The 25,361-nt window shown below is 61.6% G+C and overlaps 3 protein-coding genes across 7 annotated transcripts in view; all 3 read left to right on the top strand.

Moving 5' to 3' along the window:
* OGDH (oxoglutarate dehydrogenase) overlaps positions 1–12,909 on the top strand; it is a 33,011-nt gene extending 20,102 nt beyond the window's left edge. For all 4 annotated transcript variants that reach the window (XM_030510139.1, XM_030510140.1, XM_030510138.1 and 1 more), the window contains 19 exons: positions 1,522–1,637; positions 2,822–2,976; positions 3,357–3,503; positions 3,904–3,994; positions 4,822–5,001; positions 6,037–6,165; positions 6,711–6,890; positions 7,443–7,595; positions 8,254–8,356; positions 8,573–8,701; positions 9,584–9,734; positions 9,824–9,951; positions 10,029–10,207; positions 10,381–10,452; positions 10,902–11,024; positions 11,538–11,610; positions 12,184–12,347; positions 12,439–12,593; positions 12,686–12,909. In XM_030510139.1, coding sequence (XP_030365999.1) covers positions 1,522–1,637; positions 2,822–2,976; positions 3,357–3,503; positions 3,904–3,994; positions 4,822–5,001; positions 6,037–6,165; positions 6,711–6,890; positions 7,443–7,595; positions 8,254–8,356; positions 8,573–8,701; positions 9,584–9,734; positions 9,824–9,951; positions 10,029–10,207; positions 10,381–10,452; positions 10,902–11,024; positions 11,538–11,610; positions 12,184–12,347; positions 12,439–12,593; positions 12,686–12,806 — 2,549 coding nt within the window. In that variant the 3' untranslated portion in view covers positions 12,807–12,909. The remainder of the gene's footprint in view (positions 1–1,521; positions 1,638–2,821; positions 2,977–3,356; positions 3,504–3,903; positions 3,995–4,821; positions 5,002–6,036; positions 6,166–6,710; positions 6,891–7,442; positions 7,596–8,253; positions 8,357–8,572; positions 8,702–9,583; positions 9,735–9,823; positions 9,952–10,028; positions 10,208–10,380; positions 10,453–10,901; positions 11,025–11,537; positions 11,611–12,183; positions 12,348–12,438; positions 12,594–12,685) is intronic.
* Positions 12,910–13,531: 622 nt separating this feature from the next.
* On the top strand, positions 13,532–19,975 carry ZMIZ2 (zinc finger MIZ-type containing 2). 2 transcript variants are annotated; one of them, XM_030510119.2, is made up of 19 exons: positions 13,532–13,831; positions 14,468–14,592; positions 14,669–14,783; positions 14,874–15,076; positions 15,163–15,355; positions 15,440–15,694; positions 15,779–15,952; positions 16,043–16,108; positions 16,185–16,356; positions 16,888–17,032; positions 17,347–17,557; positions 17,637–17,742; positions 17,901–18,058; positions 18,145–18,212; positions 18,314–18,382; positions 18,517–18,761; positions 18,840–19,015; positions 19,122–19,340; positions 19,458–19,975. In XM_030510119.2, the coding sequence occupies exons 2-19, from the start codon at positions 14,543–14,545 to the stop codon at positions 19,563–19,565; spliced, it is 2,733 nt and encodes a 910-aa protein (XP_030365979.1). In that variant the 5' UTR covers positions 13,532–13,831; positions 14,468–14,542; the 3' UTR covers positions 19,566–19,975. The 2 variants fall into 2 exon arrangements, with proteins under 2 accessions (XP_030365979.1, XP_030365980.1); XM_030510120.1 differs by having other exon boundaries at positions 13,577–13,831; positions 16,290–16,356.
* A 423-nt stretch (positions 19,976–20,398) lies between these two features.
* On the top strand, positions 20,399–22,559 carry LOC115618500 (peptidyl-prolyl cis-trans isomerase A). Its single transcript, XM_030510135.1, has 5 exons — positions 20,399–20,622; positions 21,513–21,543; positions 21,650–21,738; positions 21,930–22,102; positions 22,240–22,559. The coding sequence occupies exons 1-5, from the start codon at positions 20,554–20,556 to the stop codon at positions 22,373–22,375; spliced, it is 498 nt and encodes a 165-aa protein (XP_030365995.1). The 5' UTR covers positions 20,399–20,553; the 3' UTR covers positions 22,376–22,559.
* Positions 22,560–25,361: the final 2,802 nt, after the last annotated feature.

The raw sequence follows: 25,361 nt of genomic DNA, 5'->3' as shown, positions 1-25,361 counted from the left end.
CAGGGTCTGCTTTGATTTCTTCCCCTGGGACTAGCAGTGTGCAGGAGGGTGATGCCAGGCGGAGCAGGGATGGATGGCAGCTGCAACCAGGGAAACCTCTGCTCCAGGCTTGCTGTGGGTGTTCCCAGGCTCCAGCGAGCGCTGTCTTCGAGGCTGCGCAGGGACAAGACATAGACAGCTCCATCTCTAGCTCATGCTCCATTTTTGACCAGAGAGCAAGGGATAGAGTCTTTTAAGATTAAATTCAAGGAGGGCCAGCTCTTGAGGGGCTGGGTATCCCTTGTACCCTCCCTTAAAGAGACCCCAGCTGGGGCATTGGGCTGGTTTGGGGGAGCTGGAGGAGTGGTGGTAGCTGCCTCGTGTGTGGCTCCTGCCGTGGGTTAGGAAACACCTTGAGCCCTGGCTCTGTTGAGAGTTTGGGAGAGATGAACAGGAGCCCGACAGGCGCCCGGGCTGTGGGCCAGCAGCTCTGCTCACCCACCCCTCTTCCAGCCAAGCTCCTGCTGCAGGAGGGTCTTGGGATTCCCCAGCCTCTTCCCCAGCTCTGCTGTTACCTCACTGCATCGGTTCAGTGAGTTCATGGTCCCTTCTCCTCCATGTGCCTCAGTTTCCCCAGAGACAACCCTGAGCTTTGGTGGGTCCTGAGGCACCTCCGATGGCTCTGGGGGACCATGGAGCTGCACCAGGCCCTGGCAGAGACCTGCTGTGGGTGGTGGTGGTGGGGCTCATCTGCAGCTCCAAACCCCGACGTTCTGCTCTGAGCCCTGCTCCTGGCACAGCCCAGCTCCCACAGCACCACGTGCCATAAGCAGGAGCTGCCTACAAACCACGAGGTGCCAACACCAAAAAGGATGGGGTTTGCTGAACAGAGCTAGGCTAAACCCCTAATTAAAAGGCTGTTAATTGGGGCAAGGGAGTATCTGGACAGCAGAACCCCTGCGGGGCCGGCTGGCTGGCCTGCTCCTGGTGAGCTATTCAGGAGAGTCCGTTGCAGAGCCCTGATGCCATGTTCTTTCTCTTGCTTCTCTTTCTCTCTCTCTTTGGGGTTTGTCTGTTTTAACTGTTTCCTTCTCTGCGTTGACTCTTCATTTTCAATTCCAACCATGTGACGATACCTCCATTGTGTTCGGTGACTCCTCAATTCCTGTTTCTTTTCTCTTCCCCTCTGTTACAATTTGTGGTGTATTTTTTGCGTTCTTGGGGCTACAAAACTTCCTGACTCTCACCCTGGATTTTAATTGCTGATTTACATGCATATATATATTGCTTTGTGTTTTGCTTCCTGCGTTACCTTTCACAATAATTTTGTGGTTCTGTGCTTAATGTCTTTTGGTTTAATTATGGCTTTTTATCCATATAAACCTCCTTCATGCTTATTTTTGGTTTTATGCTGCCTTTTTTTTTTGTCCCTTCCCCACCTCTCCAAATTGCACCCGGTCCCTGCATGACGGTGTCCCCCCGTCCCCCTTCCTTCCTTCTCTCTCTTGCTTTTGCTTGTCCCACCCATGAAAAACCCTGCAGGCTTTTACGGGCTGGATGAATCTGACCTCGACAAGGTCTTCCACCTGCCCACAACCACTTTCATCGGTGGAAGTGAATCGGCTCTTCCGCTCCGGGAAATCATCCGTCGGCTGGAGGTGAGGAGGCCGGGGGGGCTGCACGGGACCTCTTTGCACCAGGGGCAGAGCAGTTGCCTTCTGAAGGTCCTGGACCCTGCTGCTGCCCACAGCCTGCGCCAACCTGCGCACTTCAAGCTTTTCAGGTTGGGAGCTGCCCCTCAGCACTTGCCCCACTTGTAACAGCTGCCCCATGTTACCTGCTTATCTGTGATCACCTCCAGCTTCATGCTGCATTGGGGCAACATGTTTGATCTACCCAAGGTGTAGCAAACCCCAGGCAACTCAATACTACATATGTTTTCCAGTTTAACACAGCAAATGGTGCTGGGAGAGCACAGGAGCAGCTGGAAGCAGGGATACCCCCCCTCCATGTGCTGCAGTAGTTCTGCTGCCCTGCATGGTGGCCCCTTGGAGGGTCTTGGCGCGGCAGCAGCTCCACCCTGGTGCTGGGGCTTCCAGCTCTTGCAGCCAGTTCCCCTTTCTTGCCAAATTCCATAGCGTGCTCTGACAGGTCTGCCAGCACAGACGGCTCCCAGACAAGCTGCAGGCTTGCTCACATGGTCTCTGCTGAGACAGGTTGACCTTGGGAGGAGAAAAGCTGCATCAACATCTTAGATAAGCTACAAGAAGCAGCTCCTTATTTGTTGGGGGAGGTTGTTTTGCAGATTCTCTTTCTGCTGTATGAATTGAGGTTCTGGACCTGCTCGTAGCTGATGCCACTGAGAAGGAAAAATCTCACTTCTGATGTGGATGTAAAGGACTTGAGGGCCTGATCCTGGGCCCCTTGGGGAAAGGGAATTAAACATTTTGATGCTGGGTCATGTGCAAGGTCCGAACTGCCCCACAGTATCCCAGGATGTCCCCTGCAGCATCCCCTTTCCTGGGAAAACAGCTCAAACCAGGCTCCCCAAACAGGGCTGGCACAGTGCTGGCTGCTGGGCACAGCTTGAGGGTCCCCCCAGGCTGCCATCACAGGCAGCACTCGCTGGCGTTGGGGCAGCTCTTTGCGGATGCCAGGCAGAAGGTTCATGTCCCCACTGGTGCAGGAGGCTCTTTGTCTTGCTGAAAGGTTAAAGAGGGGAATGAAGGAGTTCCTGGCCCCGTGGCCTGATACAGTGCCACACGTGCCTGTTTTTGTGGGGGGTGAGTTGGCACTAAAGCTCTGGCTGCTCTCTCACGGCCCTTCTCCTCCTGTGGCGCAGATGGCCTACTGCCAGCACATTGGCGTGGAGTTCATGTTTATCAACGACCTGGAGCAGTGCCAGTGGATCCGGCGGAAGTTTGAGACTCCGGGCATCATGCAGTTCACCAACGAAGAGAAGCGCACGCTGCTGGCCAGGCTGGTCCGCTCTACCAGGTACCCTGGGGGGTCTTCACCTTCCCTTTATCTTCCCTTGCTCCCAGCTGCAGCGATGTGGTCACCGCCTGAGTCACATCTTGACGTCATCTGTCGTGGTTGGCTTGCTCAGCAGGATGACGACAGTGAGCTGCTGGGGCTGGCAGGCTGACCCTGAAAGAAAAGGTCTAAAAATAAGCTTTAAATGCAGCACAGGGCGGGGGAATGGCCAGCCAGGCTCTGCAGGAGGACACAGGGTTGACTGGGAAGGCTGCTGGGCTGCTGCATGATGCCTGCTTAAGCATCACTTGGTGCTGTGGCTCCCTTGGTGCAGTCCCTATCCTTCCTCTGGTTTCTGCCCTGTAGCCCTGGCACTGAACCCTCTCTCCCTTTGCCTCCAGGTTTGAGGAGTTCCTCCATCGGAAATGGTCTTCAGAGAAACGTTTTGGCCTGGAGGGCTGTGAAGTGCTGATCCCAGCCTTAAAGACTATTATTGATAAGTCGAGCGAGAAGGGAGTGGATTATGTTATCATGGGGATGCCCCACAGGTAACCCTGCCTTTCTCCATGGCTGTGCTTGGGGCACTGAGGAGGGGGCTGCTGCCGGGGTTTGGTACTGGGAGGCACACTGGCTTCTGCCTTTATTGAACTGGTCTTGCTGGTGGTGAACTTTAGCTGGGGAGCTCAGGCCTTGGCTGCTCTCTGCTCATCGCGGTGTTTTCAGCTTCAGCTCTCCAGGAGGGGGGTGGTGGCTCAAGCAGCAGCGCTGTGTTCGAGCTGGTCCAACCCTGCGCTGAGGGGTCTGCAGTCTCCTTCTTGGGACCCCCCTCCCCGGGTGACCCTAGAACCGTGACACAGCCTCTGTATGATGTGGGGGGTGACAGGTGACTGTTGGCACTTGGTGGCAGGCTGGCACTGCTGGTTGCCAATAACAGTCTTGCTTTTGCAGGGGACGCCTCAATGTTCTTGCCAATGTGATCAGGAAAGAGCTGGAGCAGATCTTCTGCCAGTTCGACTCCAAGCTGGAAGCTGCTGATGAGGTGAGTCTCCTCTGCCCGTAGTGGTTTGCTGTCGCCTGTCCCTGTGTGGTCCCCAGGGGCTATGACTGCAGAGTGAGCTGGATTGTCGGTGCCAGTGCTAGTCTGTCCTTGCCTGTCCTGGGATGATGTGTGCCCTGGCTGCTGCTGGTGTCTCCAGTGGCTCTCCATGGGCATAAAGCAGTGCAACAAGATGAGGGGAAGGCGGCCAGGAGCAGAGGTTGGCTTGTACCCTTGGGCCCTAAAGCAGCGCCAAAAGCTGCGAGGCTCAAATCGCTTGTGCTGCAGGGTCTGTGACTGCAATGCACTCATATTCCAAAGCTTCCAGTATTGTAAGCTGGGATGATTTGCCTTTTGGAAAGCTGGCCTGAGCTGACTTCATCCTGCTGTGCCCTTCAGGTGGGGTTTTGAGGTGAGAAAGCAGCAGCCTGGGGTGTCGAGGTGGCTTGACTGGGAATGGCAGCATACTGCGAGCGGTGCAAGCAGTGGCCGTACTGCCACAGTGTGGGCAGAGCTGCGGGGAGTGTTACCTGTTTTCCAGTGTCTTCCCCAATGCACCACACTTCTTGCTCTGCACCTTCAACCTTACCTAGATAGGCTTGATGCGTGTCTGAGGTTTGTTGGCGGTTTGGCACCAGGAACAAGCTCCTTTTACTTTGTTGGGTGCCACGTCAGCTCCCGAAGTAAGTGCCTGCTGCTTTCTGCCAGGGCCTGCAGGAAAGGCCCCTTTTTCCAGCCCCTAGTGTCAGCGCTGCTCTGCCTCAGGTCTCCTTCCATGCCCCAAAAGCCACTTATGTTCCTGGGGGTGACTCTCCTCTCCTATCCATCAGGGCTCTGGTGATGTGAAGTACCACCTGGGAATGTACCACCGGCGGATTAACCGCGTCACTGACAGGAACATTACCCTTTCCTTGGTGGCAAATCCTTCTCACTTGGAAGCAGCTGATCCCGTTGTTCAAGGCAAGACTAAAGCAGAGCAGTTTTACTGTGGGGACACAGAAGGCAAGAAGGTGAGTGGTGCTGAAGCACCCGCAGTGAAGTGGCCTGGGCTGGATGGGGTTTGGTGGAAGGCAGGCTGGAGGGAAAGTGCAGAAACCCAGCTGGTTTTGGTTTGCTATGCCCCTTCCCCTGCCATCACCCTGCCTTTGCTCCCCCATCCTGCCCCACTGTCTTTGGGGATAACTTTGGTAAGGGCTCACCCATCCCGAGCTTCCATCGCCGCTTCCTCTGATGCTGAACAACCTACTCAGCTCTGCTGCAGGGAGCGGCAAACACCCAAACCCCTGGTTGGAAAACAGGGAAATGAGGGGTGCTTCCAAAAGCCAACCTGAGCATCGCAGCCTGGGGGACCCTGCAGTAGGAGCCTCAAGCTGAAGGGATAATCATTCCTGAGGCTGGGGAAGCTGGAGCTGGCAGCAGGAGGCAGCTCTCTGCACCCAGGGAATGGGCTGCGGGAGGGGGGGGGTTATTTGTGGTCTGGTTCCTCACAGACCTGTCTCCAACACCAAGAAGTGGAAGGGTGAGACCAAAAGAGCTTCCCTTCCTCCTACATCCCAAGGGCTGGATATAAATAGACAAGTTCTGTCCTCGTCTGGCAGGCAGTGTCCTCAGCCAGCCCCTGGGTACCAGAGCAAAAGTAATGTCACTGGAGCTGGAGCAAGCTCCTGGCCCAAGTCCTGCCCAAAGCTCTTCTGGGGTTAAAGTATGGGGAAAAGGGACATTTTTTTTGTTTTCCCCCAGTTAAAGGCTTTGCTTTGAGGTGTGTGTTTGGGAATGGGACTCGCCTCCCAGCCACTGTGCGTTGGGTGCTGTCCCCCGAGTGTGCTGCCTTTGCTCGGGGTGGGAGCTGGTGGCCACAGCCTGCTCCCGCGGCTGCACCAACAGCTGGCTCCACTCCCATCCCTTGAGAAAGTGTTGGATGCATTGACGGGCTGTTCTGTGACCTTTCTGGGAGGCTGAAGGCTCACGGGGATGAGACTTGTGCCTGTTCCTGGTGGCTGTCCCGGCAGAGCCCCTGCTGACTTCCGTGGCTTCCCATCTCGCAGGTGATGTCCATCCTCCTGCATGGGGACGCTGCGTTTGCTGGGCAGGGCATCGTGTACGAGACGTTCCACCTGAGCGACCTGCCCTCCTACACCACGCACGGCACTGTCCACGTTGTGGTGAACAACCAGGTGAGGAGCAAAGCTCTTGTGTCCACGGGGTGCCTCGCAGACCAGCCTCTGCAGGCTCAGCTCTGGGTGGTAGCTGTCAGCAGGCAGCAGCTGTTTCCCAGCCAACATTCCTGGCGTGAGCCACAATCCTGGGATCAGCAGGGGGCACGTTAAACCCAGCTGCTCCGCAGTAGCAGCTTGTGAGTCCAGCCTGGTGCAGAGGTGGTGTGATCTGATGCTTGGCATGCGGGATCATGCAGGGCTGCTCTGTTCTGCCCCATGTAAACCAGAGACGTTTCGCAGGGACCAGCCCATCCCTGCGGGATGATGGCCTGGGCACAGGGACCAGGACAGGCTGCGGTGCCTGGCGTGCAGGTGGTGCTATGACGGAGCAGTGCAGCTGTGGGGGAATCCCCAGTTCAGCCGCAGCAGCCCCTGGTGCTTTCCTGAGCCAAGCCAGTGCAGCTGCCCTACACCACGGCAGCTTTAACATTGGTGTGCCATGAAGGAGCTGTGTTCCAAATCCTTACCACTGTGCTGGACCTGTTCCCTCTCACCCACTGCAGATCGGCTTCACAACAGACCCCCGCATGGCTCGCTCCTCCCCGTACCCGACCGATGTCGCCCGCGTGGTGAACGCGCCCATTTTCCATGTCAATGCGGACGACCCGGAGGCCGTTGTCTATGTGTGCAATGTGGCAGCAGAGTGGCGAAGCACCTTCCATAAGGATGTGGTGGTGGATTTGGTAAGAAACGTGGCACGAGGCTTTATCCTAAAGCTGTGACTCTGCTGCGGGTGCTTGCTGATGCCTCTCAGAGTGTTATTCTAAAAGGTGAGATTTCTCTTCATAGAATCAAAGAGTGGTTTGGGCTGGAAAAGACCTTAAGATCATCTAATTCCAACCCGCTGTCATGCGCAGGGACACCTTCCACTAGATCATGTCGCCCAAGGCCCTGTCCAGCCTGGCCTTGAACACTGCCAGGGATGGAGCATTCACAACTTTGGGCAGCCAGTGCCCGTGCACCACCCTCACAGTGGTTCTGTGACAAGCCTCTTCGGGGCTTGTCTGACCCTTTTGACATGAGGGGAAGGAGGAGGTGGTGTAAAGGGAGGCAACGAGGCTGTAATAGCACTTGGAGAGGCGACATTCTGTATAAAGCCTACCCTCACTCATGCACTGGGTCCCTCCTGAGCTGTTTCGGACCCTTCCTAGCACAGTGACCCAGGTACTTCCGACTGCTTGTGGAGCTACGGGTTGCAAGCAGCTGTTTTCAAAGGCTCTTTCTGTTCCTGGCAGGTTTGTTACAGGCGCAATGGTCACAACGAGATGGATGAACCCATGTTCACGCAGCCTCTGATGTACAAACAAATCCGGAAGCAGAAGCCGGTGCTGCAGAAATATGCAGAGCTGCTGATTTCCCAGGGGGTGGTAAATCAGCCGGAGTATGAGGTACTGTCCTGTGGGGCCTGGGAGGAAAACTGCGGGTGGCATCTCCAGGAACACTGTGTTTGGTACAGACCTGCATGTGAATGATGTGATGGGGCCCGTTTCTGCTTGTAGTTATCACCTAAAGGTGGCAGAGCTGTGCTAGGGTTGGGCGAGCACTGCAGAGCTGGCAGTGACAGGGTTAGGAGCCGAGGCTCGTCCTTGGACTGTGCCAGCTCTGAACAGCACAGGAACATCTAGTTCAAGGATTGCCCTGTGATCAGTGCAGCACAGGCCTTGCGGCGCTGTGCTGCTGCGGCACAGCAGGGACCCACGGGACAGTTGGGCTCTGCAGCACTCGGGCTCGCTGTGGCCTGGGGCTTTCTGGTGCAGGTCCCTCTGGCAGCAAGTGCAGCAGCAGCTCTGCCAACTTCTCCTTCTACTGGTGCCATTCTGCAGCATCCTTAGGGTTGAATAGGACTTGTCAGTTTGGACAGCAGCAGAGCTGTCCCTTGGGGCACAGGGGCCTCCAGCAGCAGCTTTGCTCTCAAAGGCTCCCCTGCTTTGGGGACCAGCTGTGCTTTCTGGCACCCTTGAAGCTTGTGCCAGGGCCCCCAGGCTCGGCACCCTTGTTTGGGGAGACTTTGCTAATGCTTTTCCGCCTTCTGGTTCTGCCTTTCAGGAGGAAATTGCCAAGTACGATAAGATCTGTGAGGAGGCCCATGCAAGATCCAAGGATGAAAAGATTTTGCACATCAAGCACTGGCTGGACTCGCCCTGGCCTGGTAAGTGACTAGCAACATCCTGGAGGTCCCTAGCAAAGAGCCTGGCTTCTCTAGAGCCGTGGCAGCTATTCTCTAGTAAATCACCCTGGTGGGGAGGTGGGATGGTGCTCTCTGCTCCTGGTGCCCGCACCCCTGCTTGAAGGTGTCCGTGACCTGAGCTTTTCCCACGGAGCTGGGCATGGCTCCCACAACACTTGGGCTGCTCCTCCTCTGCAGGTTTCTTCACTCTGGATGGCCAGCCCCGGAGCATGACCTGCCCTTCCACTGGTCTGAACGAAGAGGACTTGACACACATTGGTCAAGTGGCCAGCTCGGTGCCAGTGGAGGATTTCACTATCCATGGAGGTAGGAGCTTGCAGAAGCTATGCCACATTGGGTTTTTGTTCCAGACAAGATGTGCGATAGGGCTGGAACATAGCCTGGAAGGAAGGGACCTGTTACAGTGCTTTGGTATGTGTGGCTGGCAGGTCAAGGGAAGGCATTCTGCCCCTCTACTCTGCTTTCCTGAGACTCCCACCTGGAGCACTGCATCCAGCTCTGGGGTCCCAGCACAAGGATATGGACCTCTTGGAAAGGCTCCAGAAGAGGCCTCCAAAAGGATTCCAAGCCTGGAACACCTGTGCTGAAAGGCTGAGAGAGTTGAGGGTGTTCGGCCTGGAAATGAGAAGGCTCCTGGAAGACCTTACTGTGGCCTTCTGGTATATAAAGTGGGCTTATGAGAAAGGTGCAGAGAGACTTTTTACCAGGGTCTGTAGTGACAGGAGAAGGGAAAGAGGGTAGGCTTAGACTGGACATAAGGAAGAAGTTATTTTACACTGAGGGTGCTGAGGCGCTGGCACAGGGTGCCCAGAGAAGCTGTGGCTGCCCCATCCCTGGCAGTGTTCAAGGCCAGGTTGGACACAACCTTGGGCTTGGAGCAACCTGCTCTAGTGGAAGGTGTGACCTGTGAAGGTCCCTTCCAAACAAAACCCTTCTATGAGTCTGAGAATTGGTTCACGAGGGAGCTGTGGTTATGGGAAGTGAAGTGAGGAGTAACTCTTCTTCAGAGCTGATCCTCTCCTGCAGTCTCAATCTCTCATCTCTGGTTCATCCCTTTGGCAGAGGTAGGTCTGTTCCACTGCTTCTGAGTGTTTGCAGTCTGTCAGTTTGTGGGCAGGTTATGGGACAAACACGGTGTTGCTGGAGCTGCCTCCCATCCTGGCTACAAACCAGCTTCTATCCTGGCAGGTTTGAGCCGTATTCTGAAAACCCGCGGGGAGATGGTGAAGAACCGGACGGTGGACTGGGCCCTGGCAGAGTACATGGCCTTTGGCTCCCTGCTCAAAGATGGCATCCACATCCGCCTGAGCGGCCAGGATGTGGAGAGGGGGACATTCAGGTAAAGCTGGGCTCTTGGTACAGGTAATTCCAGCCTTACTGGAAGGGATGCAAAGGGTGACAATGGAGTAATGCTTTCCCCTCCTCCAGCCATCGCCACCACGTCCTGCATGATCAGAATGTGGACAAGAGGACCTGTATCCCCATGAACCACCTCTGGCCCAACCAGGCTCCTTACACCGTCTGCAACAGCTCCCTGTCGGAGTACGGTGTCCTTGGTGAGTGAGGTCTGTGCTGGCTGCCGGGGGTGGGGCGCTCCAGGAGGATAACCCTTTGCTTCTCTCCCATCCCTCAGGGTTCGAGCTGGGCTTCGCCATGGCCAGCCCCAACGCCCTGGTGCTTTGGGAAGCCCAATTCGGGGACTTCCACAACACCGCTCAGTGCATAATTGACCAGTTCATCTGTCCCGGACAAGCCAAGTGGGTCAGGCAGAACGGCATCGTCCTGCTGCTTCCCCACGGCATGGAGGGCATGGTAAGGACCCCCCAGCTCGCGGGCACCCTGGGCTGCCATTGCCTGGCTGCACCAGATGCAGAGCCAAGGGCAGCAGTGGCAGGTAGCACTGCTTGCAGCGTGGCAGTGCCCAGCACCAAGGTCTAGCACCAGCCTTGTCCCCTGCTCATCCTGTCCCCTGTTGGTCCCTGCAGGGTCCTGAGCACTCCTCTGCTCGGCCAGAGCGATTCTTGCAGATGTGCAATGATGATCCCGACGTCTTCCCCGTGAGTGGCAGCCACGCTGAGCTCAGCCTGGCCCTCCTGCGTCCTGGATCCGACCGCTGCCTTCAGCTGGGGAGGGGGGCAACGACACCTGGGTGGGCTCAGCACAGTGCTGCGGTCGGGTCGGGTGTAGCAGGAGGTCTGGGGTACCCTGGGCTTGCGCTGCAGCTAGGAGGGTTTGGGGAAAGGGGCTGAACCTGGTGCCCAGGCCGCACCTCCACCACCTCTGGGGCTGCTGCACAGTGCAAGGCAGAGGTGCCCGAGAGAGGCCTAGGAGGGGGCTGCCCCAAGATGAGACCTGCAGCCCCTCCAAGGTCTCTGAGTGCTCTGCAGGGGGCGAGGAGGGAGGGCGGGGAGGGCTGGGTGCCACTCTTCTCCCCACTGCTGGAGCTGTGAGGCCAAGATGCGCCTTGTGTTTCTTGGAACTCCCTGAACTGTGCTCGCCGAGGCAGAAACTGGATGACTTTGATGTGCGCCAGCTCTATGAGTGCAACTGGATCGTTGTGAACTGCTCTACTCCGGCCAACTTCTTCCACGTCCTCCGGCGCCAGATCCTCCTGCCCTTCCGCAAACCGGTCAGTGCTGGCGGCCCCATGTCCCTGCCCAGTCTGGGGGCAGCGCTTGGGGCAGGCTTGTTCTTCCACCTCACGGTGCAGTGAACATGGGCAGTTTGCCTCTGTCTGTGCCAAGGACCTCCTGGTGCTCAGGGCTGGTTTGGTACATGGCATGCAGCCAGCCAGCTTGTGCAGATTGGGGTGGCTGCTGCCCCTTCCTGTACTTCATGGCAGGGGCAGAGACGTTGGGGCAGTGGACATCAATAAATAACCCAGTCCAGCCGCTTGCCTTTGGCTCTGGCTGTAGGGCAGGCAGGTCCCCAGCAGCACTTCAGCCTCTTCCCCAGGGGAATCCCATACTGGGAAAGCTGGTGCTGTCAGAAACTGGTGCCCAGTCTGGGAGAGCATGGCAGCTGAGCGAGGAGCAATTCTCTTGTGGCTGCTCCTTGTGCTCAGGCAGGGGAGGGCAGGATGGGCAGGTTGGTGTTTCTGGTGAGGCTGACCAGCTCACTCTGCCTCTTCTCCCCCCTCTAGCTGATAATCTTCACTCCAAAGTCTCTGCTGCGTCACCCTGAAGCTCGCTCCAGCTTCGACGACATGCTGCCAGGTATGAGCAGCGCGGACGTGTCCCTTTCCCCCCGTGTGTCGCGGGATGAAGGGTGAAGGGCAGGAGCCATCAGCCCTGGGTAAAGTCCGCCTGGCAGCAGCCTCCCTATGCCAAAGAGCAGCAAGTGAGGCTCATGCCACCAGCATCAGGGCACCACAGACAGCCGGTGCAGGAGCTCTGCGCTGGCGTGGCACCAAGCTGCCTTCCTCCTGTGCTCACCCCAGATGTGGCCAGGGTGTACTAGGTGCTACCATCTACCCTGCAAATTGGAGCCACCCCTTGCTGGTGCTAAGTCTGGCACCCCAGAGTGACATGGCTCAGCTCCCCAGGGTTTGCCGTGGTGCTTCCTTCATCAGCAGGCGCTTCCTTCTGGAAGCTGGGATTTGGCAGCCCCGAGTCGCACAGGGCTGTGATGGTTTGTACTGGGAGCTGGACTCAGTACTGGCTCGTCTGGCCCTGCCTCTCTGATTTGCCTGCCCAGGCTAGGGTCCCAGAGGGCCTGGCGTGGGATTTGGGTGCCGGCACTGTGCCCTGCGCTGCTGAGGCTGATGGTGCCATCCTGTCTCTTGGCAGGCACCCACTTCCTCCGCGTCATCCCTGACAGCGGCCCCGCGGCACAGAACCCCGAGCAGGTGAAGCGGGTGCTCTTCTGCACTGGCAAGGTCTACTATGACCTGACCCGCGAGCGCAAGGCCCGAGAGATGGAGGCTGATGTGGCCATCACCAGGGTGGAGCAGGTGAGCAGGGTCCCGCTGCCTCCGAGCCCGCGGGCTGGGGGTGCTGTGGCCACCATGACACCACTGTGACGTTGCTCCGTGTCCCCCACAGCTCTCCCCGTTCCCCTTCGACCTTCTCCAGCGGGAAGCCGAGAAGTACCCAGCCGCCGAGCTGGTGTGGTGCCAGGAGGAGCACAAGAACCAGGGCTACTACGACTATGTCAAACCCCGGCTCCGCACCACCATTAACCGTGCCAAGCCTGTCTGGTAGGGACTCAGGCTTGTGGGGTGTGGCTGTGATGCTGGGTGGGAGCCTGAGGGGTCCAGACCCCCGCTCACCCCCACCGTCTCCGCTGCAGGTACGCAGGGCGGGAGCCGGCAGCTGCCCCTGCCACCGGCAACAAGAAAACCCACCTGACGGAGCTGCAGCGGCTCCTGGACACGGCCTTCAACCTCGACGCCTTCAAGGACCTGTCCTAGGCGCCAGCCCGGCTGCGGCAGCATGCTCCCGTCTGTCTGTCCATCTGTCTGTCCCTCACTCGCCTCCCCCCTGCTCCTTAACTACAGACCTTGTAAAACCCCACGCTGGCGCCTGGCGTCCTTGTCTGGCTCGTGCTGGGGCCGCCGTTAGCGCAGCCGTGGCGGGTGGGACCCTCGGCTCTCTTCTCCCCGGAGTGGCCGCTCCAGAGCACATCGGGGGCGTCCGGCGCGGCGGTCCAGCCTCCTCCCGTTTTCCCCGGTCCGGTGTTGCACTTGCCCCCGTCAGCGCTGCCGGGAGTGGGACAGGGTGCTGCGGGTGCCCGTCCGGGGAGCACCATCTGCTGCGCCCCGGCCTCGAGCACTTGCGGCCGCTCGGCCTCCGGTGGGGTCCCTGGTGGGGGTAAGGGGGGTGGCCCCGGCCCGGGGCTCGCGTTCGGCCTCCCCCATAACCGCGGGGGCCTCCTTCAGCGGCGGGCGGGGGGTGCGGGGAGTCGGGGGGGCGGGGGGAGGCTGTGCGCCGCACACGTCCGCACGGCACGGCTGGTTGCACACGCGTGTGCGAACCCCGCTCCCTGCGCGCCCTCGGGCGGGTGTCACGCGGGCGCGCTCCGGTGTCGCAGCCGTCTGTCACGGTGCCACGAGCGCTCCGCCCCGCGCGCTGCCGCACCCGCTCACGCTCGACCTCCTCCCCCTTCCCCCCCCAAACCAGTGTCACGCGCGCGGGGCCCCCCGCTCGGCGCTCGGCTGCCCGCGCCTGGCAGGGCGGGGCTGCGCGGGGCGGGCCGTGCATACTGATGCGCTCGCGGCCCCATTGTGCGCGGCGGCGGCGGCGCGCGCCCGGCCCGGCCCGGTTCGGCTCGGTTCGGCCCGGCTCGGCCCCGCCCCGCCCCCCCCGCGCCGCCGCCGCCGCCGCCGCCGCCATCGCCATGGAGCCGGGATCGCGCGCGGGCTGAAAATCCCGCGCAGCTTCCGCGCAGCCGCGCGCGCCCGGCGCCGCCAAAGGCCATTTTGGGCCGCTCGCGACGGTGAGTGCGGGCAGCGCCGGGCGGGGACGGGCAGCGCCGGGCGGGTCCCTGCGCGCAGCCCCGCGCCGCGGCCGAAAACGGCCCCGCGCTCCCCTCCCCCGCTCCGCCGTGCCCGGGGGCGCCGGTTGCCATGGCAACGGCGGGGGAGGTCCCGGTACCACCGGGCCCGCGGCGCGGGGGGGAGGGCGGGAGGGAGGCTGTCACGGCCTCGGCGCGGGTGGCACCTCCCGGGGGCCGGGAAGGAACCGAAAGTGCCGGCGTGACCTCCGCCGGGCTGGGCTGGGAATACCCCGGGCGGCGCCGGGCCGGGGGCGGGGGGCGATGCCGGGGAGGCCGCGTTTCCCCTCATCCACCGGGGCTCGCCTCAGGAGTCCCCGCCGATTCCTCTGCCCGCAGCGTGCGGGGAAGCCCGCGGCGGCCGCAGGGGGGCTGTGCCCGCGGGGATTTTTGGGGGGAAACTAGCACGGGGGGGGGGGACGGGGACGACGGGGGTGTTACGGGGCGGGGCGCGTGCTGGCGACTCCCGGTGCCAGCCCCGGGCAGGACGCCAGGTCCCGGAGGTGCCGGGGAGGGGGGGGCGTTACGCGGGCTCCGGGCTTCCCGCCCCTCACCCGCCGTTCCCTCTGTCCCCCGCAGCCCCTGTGACGGTGACACCGTCCCGCAGCGCCCGCCGCGGCCTCGGAAGACCCTGCCTGCGCCCGCCCGCTGCTGATGAACCCCATGAACCCCATGAAACCCTCCCTGCCGCCCGCGCCCCACGGGTGAGCGCGGCCCCGGTGCTCTGGCCCCTCCATCCCTCCCTCCATCCGCTTTTAATTAATTTGTTTTTCCTTCTAGTGATGGTTCATTTGCATATGAGGCTGTTCCTTGGCAACCAAGCACCAATCAGCCGGCGGGATCCCTCTCCGTGGTAACCACTGTCTGGGGTGTCAGCAACACCTCCCAGAGCCAGGTACCCACCACATCCCCACTGCCCACACGGGGACCCCCTAGAGATGGGCATGGCTGCCCCGGTCTCACCCGCTGCACTGTCCCCACCCAGGTTTTCGGAAGCCCCATGGGTCCCGGGGGGAGCAGCTCCAGCACCCCCCTGCTGCCTGGTATGGCCGGCACTGGCTCGGGTATGAGCTCACCACCGTTCCTGCCACAGCAGCCCTTCGCCGAGGGGGCACCTGGGAAAGGCTACGTGCAGCCGGGCGTCTACAGCCGCAGCACCTACCCTGGCGGGCCAGGCTTCGCTGCCAGGTAAGGCCCTTTCTGCACTCCCCTGTCCTGGCACATGGCCACTGCGGGGCCACCACACACCCCTTCCCTGCTTCTCTCTCCTCCAGCTATGCTGGCAGCCCCGGTGGCCCTGGTGGGATGGGGCTCCCCTCGCATGCCAGCCGGCCCCCTGCCGATTTTACCCAAGCAGCTGCTGCTGCTGCCGTGGCCGCTGCTGCTGCCACAGCCACGGCCACAGCTACAGCGACGGTGGCAGCGCTGCAGGAGAAGCAGAGCCAGGAGCTGAGCCAGTACGGTGCGGTAAGAGCCCACCTGCAACAGAGCTGGGAAGGTGGCAGTGCCCCCCACCCATCCCGTCGTGACCCCCTTTTTTCCCCACTGCAGATGGGTGTGGGGCAGCCCTTCAGCAGCCAGTTCCTGCCCCATGCAGGACCCCGTGGCCCTGCCGGCATGAGCCCTGCTAGCATGGCAGGTGTCATGGCTCCATCCGGCATCTCCCCTGTGAGCATGAGCCCCGCACGGGCACCTGGCGCCGGCGCCCTGTATGGAGGGCAGCGGGTCCCCCAGCACAGCTACCCTGGCCCCACACCGAGTCAGCAGCTCCCCCGCCAGGGCCTCAAGCGGGCGTACTCCAATGAGGTGAGCATCCATACTGGTGGGGCTTTGGTGTGCTGGGACCTTTCTCCCCAACTCCCCACTGGCACTGACCCCCCGGCCCCACAGGGGTACCCGGCACAGCAGTACCTCCAGGGTGGGCAGTACGCTGCGGCCGGAGCCCAGTATGCCCCCAGCGCCCCCCAGCCCTCTGCTCCGTCACCCTCCTACCCCGGCCACAGGCTGCAGCAGGGCATGAGCCAGTACTTCTCCGCCTCAGGCAATGCTGGACCCTATTACAAGGTACCACAGGGAGCACAGTGGATGTGGGGTGGGAGGCCGGGTGTCTGCCATCCCCTGGTGCCAGCCCCCAGGACCTTGCTCTTCCTGCAGCCGGCTGACCAGTTCAATGGGCAGAATGCTGGCTTCGGCACCTACAGCCAGGCAGCCGTCAATGGGGTGAGTCCTGGCACCGGGTGGGGTGGGGGACTGTGCTGGCCTGGCTGGGCGCTGAGGGTGCGCGGTGCCTCTGCAGCCGGGCCGGTCGCTGCCGGGGTACCCCAGCTCGCCGCTGGCCGGGAACCCCACACCACCCATGACACCGGGCAGCGGCATCCCCCCCTATGTGTCCCCGGGTCAGGATGTCAAGTCACCCTTCCTGCCAGACATGAAGCCCAGCGTCACCTCCCTGCACCCGTCCCCCTCGGGTAGGTGCCGCCGGCGGGGGGGGGGGAAGGAGCGCTGCCGTGGGGAGGGGGGGCCACATTGCAGAGACCCCTTTTCCACATGCCTCAGGGCCCACGTGTGGGCCACACTGCTGCAGCGATGGCCATTGCCCCTTTAAGAACAGGGTGCTGCAGGGAGGCATCTAAGGAAAAGGGAGGGGCTTCAGCGCAGGAGGCGTGGCCACTGCCAGGGGCTGGAGGCGGGGTCTGTAGGGCACTGCCCAATGAGAGGGCAGATTGAGGCAGTGGGTGTGGCTTCCTCTGAAGGGGCAGGGCTATGGCAACTGGGCGTGGCTTGTAAAATGGGAGGGGCTTAATCGGGGCTGTGGTGGGCGGGGCCTCCTGCATATGGGTGTGGCTGACCGTGGTGGGCGCGGCTTCTGGCCAGGGGGTGGGAGGAGCTTCCTGCTGGGGCGTGGTCTCTTCGTGTGGGCGGGGCTTCCCCGGGGTGGTTCGATAGGCGGTGGGCGGGGCTTGCCGGGCGCGGGGTCCCGCTAACGGTGTCCCGGGCAGGGCCGGCCCCCGGCGAGGAGCTGCGGCTGACGTTCCCGGTGCGGGATGGCGTGGTGCTGGAGCCCTTCCGCCTGCAGCACAACCTGGCCGTTAGCAACCACGTCTTCCAGCTGCGTGACTCCGTCTACAAGACCCTCATGATGAGGTGCGGGTGGTGCAGCAGGCAGAGCACGGCATGGCACTTGGCGCAGAGCAGCACCGCAGCGTATGGTGCTGCTTGGCACAGGGCTGCACGGCACTGGGCCTCAGGGCATGGCATGGCACCGTGCACCATGGTGTGGCGTGGCTTGCCACAGTGTTGCACGGCATGCAGCGGGATTGGGCATGGTGGCACATGGTGGCACATGGCGTGGTTCAGCACTGCATGGTGCTCTATGGTGCAGTGGTACCTGGTGTACTGGCTTGTGTGTGGGCACACCCCTGCCCACACCCCTGCCCACTCTCTGCCCACCCTGCCAGGCCTGACCTGGAGCTGCAGTTCAAGTGCTACCACCACGAGGACCGGCAGATGAATACCAACTGGCCAGCCTCTGTGCAGGTGAGCGTCAATGCCACGCCGCTCACCATCGAGCGTGGCGACAACAAGACCTCCCACAAGCCGCTCTACCTGAAGCATGTCTGCCAGCCTGGCAGGAACACCATCCAGATCACTGTCACCGCCTGCTGCTGCGTGAGTCGCTGGGGGGGATGTCCCTGTGGCGGGGTGGGGGCTGCTGGCACTCTGGCTCAGCTCCTGTGTCTCTCTGCAGTCCCACCTCTTCGTCCTGCAGCTGGTGCACCGGCCCTCAGTGCGCTCCGTGCTGCAGGGTCTCATCAAGAAGCGCCTGCTCCCCGCCGAGCACTGCATCACCAAAAGTGAGTGCTGCAGCCGGCACCCTGGCATCCTGGGTGGGGTGGGGGTGATGCCCTGGTTGGGGGCTGCAGCATGATGGGGTGATGGACACGACACCATGGTACCGCCCCCATGCTCGTATCCCAGTTCTGACCATCTGTGCCCCTCACTCCCTCCCCAGTCAAGCGCAACTTCAGCAGTGGGACAATCCCAGGGACCCCAGGGCCCAATGGTGAGGACGGTGTGGAGCAGACGGCCATCAAGGTGTCCCTCAAGTGCCCCATCACCTTCCGGAGGATTCAGCTCCCTGCCAGGGGCCATGACTGCCGGCACATACAGGTAGGGGTGTTGGTGGCAGAGGGCTGGGGGGCATCTCCAAGCCTGTGTTCCCCCTCCACCGACTCAGCCGTTGCTCTCCCCCACAGTGCTTTGACCTGGAGTCCTACCTGCAGCTCAACTGTGAGAGGGGGACATGGCGGTGTCCTGTCTGCAAGTGAGTGGAGGCCCCGGTGGGGCTGTGCCTTTGTTTCCCTGCCTGCTGGGGGGGTTCCCTGGGGGGTTCCCTTCTCTCACCCTGCCTCTCTCTGCTTGCAGTAAAACGGCTCTGCTGGAGGGGCTGGAGGTAGACCAGTATATGCTGGGCATCCTGATCTACATCCAGAAGTAGGTGTTGACACTCCGTCTGTCTGTGCATCCATGACTGGCACCATGGATGGGGCCATGGTGCCAGACCGGGGGGGTCATGCGGTCACCCCCTACACCAGTCTGAGCCCTCCCCACCATCCTGTCATCCCCAGCTCGGAGCACGAGGAGATCACCATCGACCCGACCTGCAGCTGGAAACCCGTCCCGGTCAAACCTGACATCCACGTCAAGGAGGAAGCGGAGGGGCCGGTGCTGAAGCGATGCCGGACCCTCAGTCCCACGCACATGGTGCTGCCCAGCATCATGGAGATGATCGCGGCCCTAGGGCCCAGCTCCGCGCCCTTCCCGGCACTGCCGCCAACACCAGCTGGTGCTGCTGCCGACTATGGTGCCCCAGGTACTGGGGGGCAATGGAGGAAAGGGACAGACCCTGGCTGCATTGTTCAACCTCCAATCACCTTCTTTCCTCTTACAGGTTCCAGCTTTCCAGGAACTGGGGGCTTCCCAGAGCCATTCCCTCCTCCCGGCCCCCCCGGCACACCAACGCTGAGTGACTTCACACCGGGGCCCCCCTCCATCTCCTATCAGTCCAATATTCCTGGTGGCCTCCTGGCCCCCGAGAAGCCCCCTGGACCCCCTCTCCCCACACAGGTCAGTTGGGCTGCAGGTGGGAGGCTCCCCCCAAGCCCCTTGTAGAGGGAGTGGGAGGGGTGTTCCCATGGAGGGATGGTCTCACAGCTGCGCTCTCTCCCTGCAGCTGCCCCCACCGGGGCGGATGGAGCCGTCCCACCCACCGGTGCAACCAGGACTGCACAGCTCTGCTCCAGGCAGCCAGCCAGCACAGCCGCTGCACCACCGGAGCACACCGGCACGGACCCCCCTGGGGCCCCCCGGCCCGGCACATGCCACTGACCTCTCCTTCCCCCCCGCGCCCGGCATGGCCAGGACGGGCGATGGGTCCGAGCCTGCCCTCGATGTGAGTACCCCAGGCGGGGTCTCTGGGGGTCCCGCTGCCGGTTTGGGACCCTGGCCGCCGTGGGGCGGGTGGGGAGGAGCTGCGGGGGAGCCGGTCATCACACGCTTGCGCCCCCAGCTCCTGCCCGAGCTGACGAACCCTGACGAGCTGCTCTCCTACCTGGGCCCCCCCGACCTCCCCAGCAGCAGCAACGATGACCTCCTCTCCCTCTTCGAGAACAACTGACCCATCCTCACCCCCTGCCAGCCCCCTGTCATGGGACTGGGGGGAACAGCACTGGTGTGCCCCTGCCTGCCGCAGAGCCAGGACGCCCCCTAAGAAGGGGGCTTCCCTGGGAGGGATGTGATGGGATGGACGGAGGGACGGGCTCAGCCCTGCCAGAAGCACAAGGCTGTACATAGTGTAGAAACACTACTGCCCCCCTCCCCCGTATTTAAAGGCAAGCGCGTCGTGCGGGGCCGGCCCGCGCCCCTGTATAAATGTGCATACGCTGCTTCCCCTTGTAACATACGCCCCGGCGGGGGGTGCGGTGCGCGGGGCTCGGCCCCCCAGCTGCCCCGCGCCCCCCTCCGCCGCCGCGCTCCTTGTACCGTCTCCGTATCGCTGCCTATTAAAGGATTTCGTTTCGGCGGGGCTCACGCGTGTCGCTGGGCAGGGAGCGGCCCCGCGCGGCCGCCTCCGTCCTGTCACCCTGCCGTGGGGCTGCCCCACATCTCTCCTGGGCCGGGGGTGCTGATGGGAGGCTGGGTCGTGTCCCGTGCCCACCACAGCGGTCATTGCGGGGGGGCTCGGGGGTTCCTCCGAGCCGAAGCGGGGCCCGTCCCGGGACAGGCCGCCTGGAATGGAGCCCGCAGCTGCCGCCCGCCGCAGCCCCACCACCCTTGCCCCAGGGCTCCCGCCCGGCGCCCCTCAGCCCCACCGCGGCCCCACAGCCCCCATCCCGCATGCACTGCGCATGCGCGCCCCGCCCTGCCCCGCCGCGGACCCGCGCGTCCCCCGCCCCCCCCCCCCCCCCATTTCAAACGCGCCATCACTGATTAGCCACCCGCCCCGCCGCTCTGCCACAGCGCCAGCGGCTATTGGCTGGCGCCGCGGTGGGGGCGGGCGCTCCCCGGCCCTATATAAGGGGCGGCGGAGAGCTGCGCTCCTTCTGCTGCGCTACGCCGCGCCCGCTGCCCGAGTCGCTGCCGTCGCCGCCTCGCTCAGCCCCGCAATGGCCAACCCTGTCGTGTTCTTCGACATCGCCGCCAACGGCGAGCCCCTGGGCCGCGTCACCTTCGAGGTGGGGGGGTGGCAGCGCTGTTTCCCGTCCGGGGCGCGCGGGGCCGCGCGGGGGGGGGGGGCGGGGGCACGGGCACCGCGCCGCCTCCATGTGGCTGCGGCCCCGCAGGGAACAAAGGCCTGGGCCGGGGAGCGGCGGCGGCGGGTGCCGGCCCCGGGAGCCCGGTTGCCGCCATCCCCGCGCTGCTGCCGCGGCGCTCCGCTCCGCCCCGGGGATGGGGGGGGAAGGAGGGAGGGGAAGGCGGCGGCGGCTTTTCCCCCGTTGCGGGATCGGGGCCGCGCTGCCCGCGCCGCCATTTTGTGCCAGTCCCCCCCGCTTCGGGGCCGCGCTCGGCGGGCGGCGGCTGCCCTGGGGCGCAGCGCAACGAGCCGCTCCCGCCGATGCTCCGGGGCGGCGGCCGCGGCGCTGTCGCTGCCAAAGGGAAGCATTTGTCGCCCCGCGAGCCGCAGCCTGGGTGAGGCATCTCTGGCACGGTCGCATCGCGCTCCGGAGGCGCTGCGGCTGCCGCGGGGCACGCTCCTGCACGGCTGCGCCTCGGCATCCTCCCGGGAGCGTGCGCTCTGCCTGCGGAGCCTGGAGCCGGGGAGCCTTTTAATGCATCCTCAGCGGGCAGAATGGACGGTGCCAGCCGTGCTCATGAGAGACGTGTGGCATAGTTCAGCTCGCTTGGGTGCCAAGTGTGTTAGTTCAGAGTTTCCAGATGCTTCCAGATGAAAGCCACGAGGTGGGGAGTGCTCTGCAGCTGCGGGCACAGCCGAGATCCACCTCCTGGACGCAGTCTCTGGGCTCAGAGAGGCAGGGGATTCCCCCGGGCTTGGGGTGCTCGGGGGGGGGTTCGGTGGCTGGTCTTTACCCCAGCCTGACTTTGACAGTCTCTCCTCTCTTTGCAGCTGTTTGCAGACAAGGTGCCTAAGACAGCAGGTAGGTGAAGTGGCATTGGCAACACTGCAGCTGCACCAAACCCTGATGTTATCCCTCATTATGGACAAAATGAGCAGCTCACAGTGGTTTTCCTCTTCCTTTGCAGAGAACTTCCGTGCCCTGAGCACTGGTGAGAAGGGATTTGGCTACAAGGGGTCCTGCTTCCACAGAATCATTCCTGGGTTCATGTGCCAGGTGCGTGGTGCTCCCACCACAGGAGGGAGATGGGTGGGTGAAGAGTCTGGCGCTTGCGTGGGTTTCGGAGTTGGGTGTTGGCACGTTTGGGGTGGGAGAGCAGCTCTGCTTCCTGCGTGCAGCCTCTGCAGGGCCTCAGCCTGGTTTGAGAGTCTTCTGCACCTGTGACCTGAAACATTGCCTCTCTGCAGGGTGGTGACTTCACGCGCCACAATGGCACTGGTGGCAAATCCATCTATGGGGAGAAGTTCTCCGATGAGAACTTCATCCTGAAGCACACAGGCCCTGGTATCCTGTCCATGGCCAACGCTGGCCCCAACACGAATGGGTCCCAGTTCTTCATCTGCACTGCCAAGACTGAATGGTGAGTTGGGGGCTGCGGGAGGGCAAGTTGGGGGTCCCCGGCACCCACCTGGGCAGGGAGATGACACGTGAGGCCTGGTGCTGAGGTCCCTGTATGGAGACTGCAGGTGCCAGCTGTGACCTGCGTTTCTTCTGCAGGTTGGATGGCAAACATGTTGTCTTTGGCTGCGTCAAGGAGGGGATGAATGTGGTGGAGGCCATGGAACGCTGTGGCTCCAAAGATGGCAAAACAAGCAAGAAGATCACCATTACTGACTGCGGGCAGCTCTCATAAACCTTCCTCTTAACAACTGACCATTCCTTCGGCAGCCTGGATGCTGTTCCCTGCTGCAGCTCACCCCGTCCCACCCCGCTCCTGACTTACTGCTGCGTTTCTACTGGGTCTCAGCCCCATGTGTGCACGGTCCAGCTGAGTTGCAGTTACCTTTCTGAGTCTAAATAAAACGAGTTAAACCACAGTGGTGCCCTTCTCTCCTCCTTGCTGGGGTGCGTGGAGTGTGGGGCTGGTGGAGGAGGGAATGCTGGGGGAGGCATGAAGACACCCACAGTGTGGTCTTCAGTAGGGTCTGGAGTGAACAGATGCAGGGAGCTGGTCCCGGCACAGATGTGCTCCCTGGGGGCCTCAGTGGTGCAAATAGGGAAGGGACTCCCCTTCTTGGACTGCCAGGGCTGCGCTGCAGCTGCGGGGCTGCTGCACACCCTGTGGGCATGGTGGGATGGTGCCCCCCACCTGGAGTGCCCTGTGGATCAGTGTCAACAGGAGGCATAGGGGACTGCTGGCCTGGGCTTGCTTTGGAATGGAGAATGCCACTGCTCCCAGTTTCAACAGTGCAACTGGGGGGGAGGTCTGTGTGTGTGCGATCTTAGTGGATCGAGTTTGAGGGTGCCCAGCTCTGTTCAGGTTCCTGGTTTGGAGTGGTTCCCAGGTCAAGGGTGCCCAGCTCTAGGACCATCCTGGTGCTTCCAGTTTGAGAGCGGTTGGGTTGGGAGTAGACTCCAGCACCCCATGGGCTGCACCAGAGTGCAGTGCCTGCAGCAGCACTCTGCCTGTGCTGGGAGCTGCACCCTGCTGCCTCCACCCAGAGCTGCATTACTGCATTGCACAGTGGGGTCTGTTTGGAGCTGGGCTTTGGTTTAAATGAGGGTGAGGTGTCCAAGTGAGCACCGGGCCTGGTGAGGGTCAGCTGCAGCTTTCTGTCCTGGCAGCTTCTGTGGAGGAGCCTGAGGTGGGTGGGCAATGTGCACCTGAGCTCTCCAGAGAGCCCAAAAATGGTTTGGGTTGGACCTTTAAAGGTCCCTATGGGCAGGGACACCTTCACTAGAGCAGGTTGCTCCAAGCCGCTCTGTCCAACCTGGCCTTGAACACTGCCAGGGATGGGGCAGCCACAGCTTCTCTGGGCACCCTGTGCCAGCCCCTCAGCACCCTCACAGGGAACAACTTCTGCCTTATCTCCAACCTGAACTTCCCCTGTTTCAGTTTGAACCCATCACCCCTTGTCCTATCGCTCCAGTCCCTGATGAAGGTCCCTCTCCAGCATCCTTGTAGCCCCCTTCAGACCCTGGAAGCTGCTCTGAGGTCTCCACGCAGCTTCTCTTCTCCAGGCTCAACAGCCCCAATGTTCTCAGCCTGGCTCCATACGGGAGCTGCTCCAGCCCCTGCTCATCCTCGCGGCCTCCTCTGGCCTCGCTCCAACAGCTCCATGTCCTTATGTTGGGGACACCAGCCCTGCACACGGTGCTGCAGGGGGGTTCTCCCCAGAGCACAGCAGAGGGGCAGGATCCCCTCCCTGAGCTGCTGCTCACGCTCTGGGGGTGCAGCCAAGCACACACAGAAGCTGGGTCATGGGGAGCTTCTCCTCACCCAACTCCCCCAAGTCCTTCTCAGGCTGCTCTGAATCACTTCTCTGCCCAACCTGTAGCTGTGCCCAGGACTGCCCTGACCCAGGGGCAGGATCGCGCACTTGGCCTTGTTGAATCTCTTAAGTTCAACCTGGAGATGTCCCACCTCTCCAGCCTGTCCACGTCGCTTTGGCTCCCATCCCTTCCCTCCAGCGTGTCACGGCACCACACAGCTCAGTGTCATCAGCAAACTCGCTGAGGGTGCTCGATCCTGCTGTCCGTGTCACCAGCAAAGATGTTGAACAGGATCGGTCCCAACGCTGATCCCTGAGGGACCACTCGTCACCGCTCTGCAGGTGGACATTGAGGTGCTGACCGTAACTCTCTGCATGAGACCATCCAGTCAATTGGAGCATCACTTTCCCCATCAGTATTCCTAAATTCTGGCACCACCAGGGGGAGTGCCCTGACCCAAATGCAGCACCTTGCACTTGGCCTTGCTGAACCTCATGAGGTTCCCAAGTGAGCTTGTCCAGGTCCTTCTGGATGGCGTCCTGTCCCTCAGGAGTGTCAGCCGCACCACTCAGCTTGGTGCCATCTGCAAATGTCCTGAGAGTGCAAGTGATCCCACTGTGGAGATATTAAGCAGTGCTGGTCCCAATACAGAACCCCTGAGGGATACTACTCAACACTGATTTCCATCTGGACGTCGAGCCGGTTGACAACTACCCTCTGGAGTCCATGGCCGTCCAGCCAATTCCTTATCCACCAAATAGTCCGTCCATCAAATCTGTACCTCTCCAATTTAGAGAGGAGGCTATTTTGCGTCAAAGGCCTTACAGAAGTCCAGATAGATGATATCCATAGCTCTTCCCTTGTCCTCTGATGTAGTCACTCTGTCATAGAAGGCCACTAATTTGGTCAGGCAAGAATTGCCCTTGGTGATGCTGACTGTCCTGAATCACCTCCCTGTCCTCCATGTGCCTTAGTATAGCTTCTAGGAGGATCTGTTCCATGATCTTCCCAAGCACAGAGGTGAGGCTGACAGGTCAGCTGTTCCCAGGCTCCTGATTTCAACCCTTTTTACAAGGGGTGCCAGGTTTCCTTTTTCCAGCCACAATGGGCTTCACCTGACCGCCAGGACTTTTCAAATAGCGCACACAGTCACTTCACAACTACATCAGCCAATTCCCTGTGGACCCTGGCATGTATCTTGTCAGGTCTCATAGGTGCAGGCATGTTCAGGTTCCTCACATGGTCTCAAACCTGATCTTCTCTTACAGGGGGAGGGACTTTGCTACCCCAGCCTTGTGAGACGTGTGGGAAAAGGTGTGTGAAGACCGAGGCAAAAAAGCTGTTGAGTCGCTCAGCCTTCTCGTCGTCTGCTGTGACCAGTCAACAGGCTTTAGCAAAGTTCAGGG

Source organism: Strigops habroptila, chromosome 21 (assembly GCF_004027225.2).
Source record: "Strigops habroptila isolate Jane chromosome 21, bStrHab1.2.pri, whole genome shotgun sequence".
Taxonomy (NCBI): domain Eukaryota; kingdom Metazoa; phylum Chordata; class Aves; order Psittaciformes; family Psittacidae; genus Strigops; species Strigops habroptila.
The sequence above is the reverse complement of the archived record's forward strand: the minus strand, read 5'-3'. Positions and strand labels throughout refer to the sequence as shown.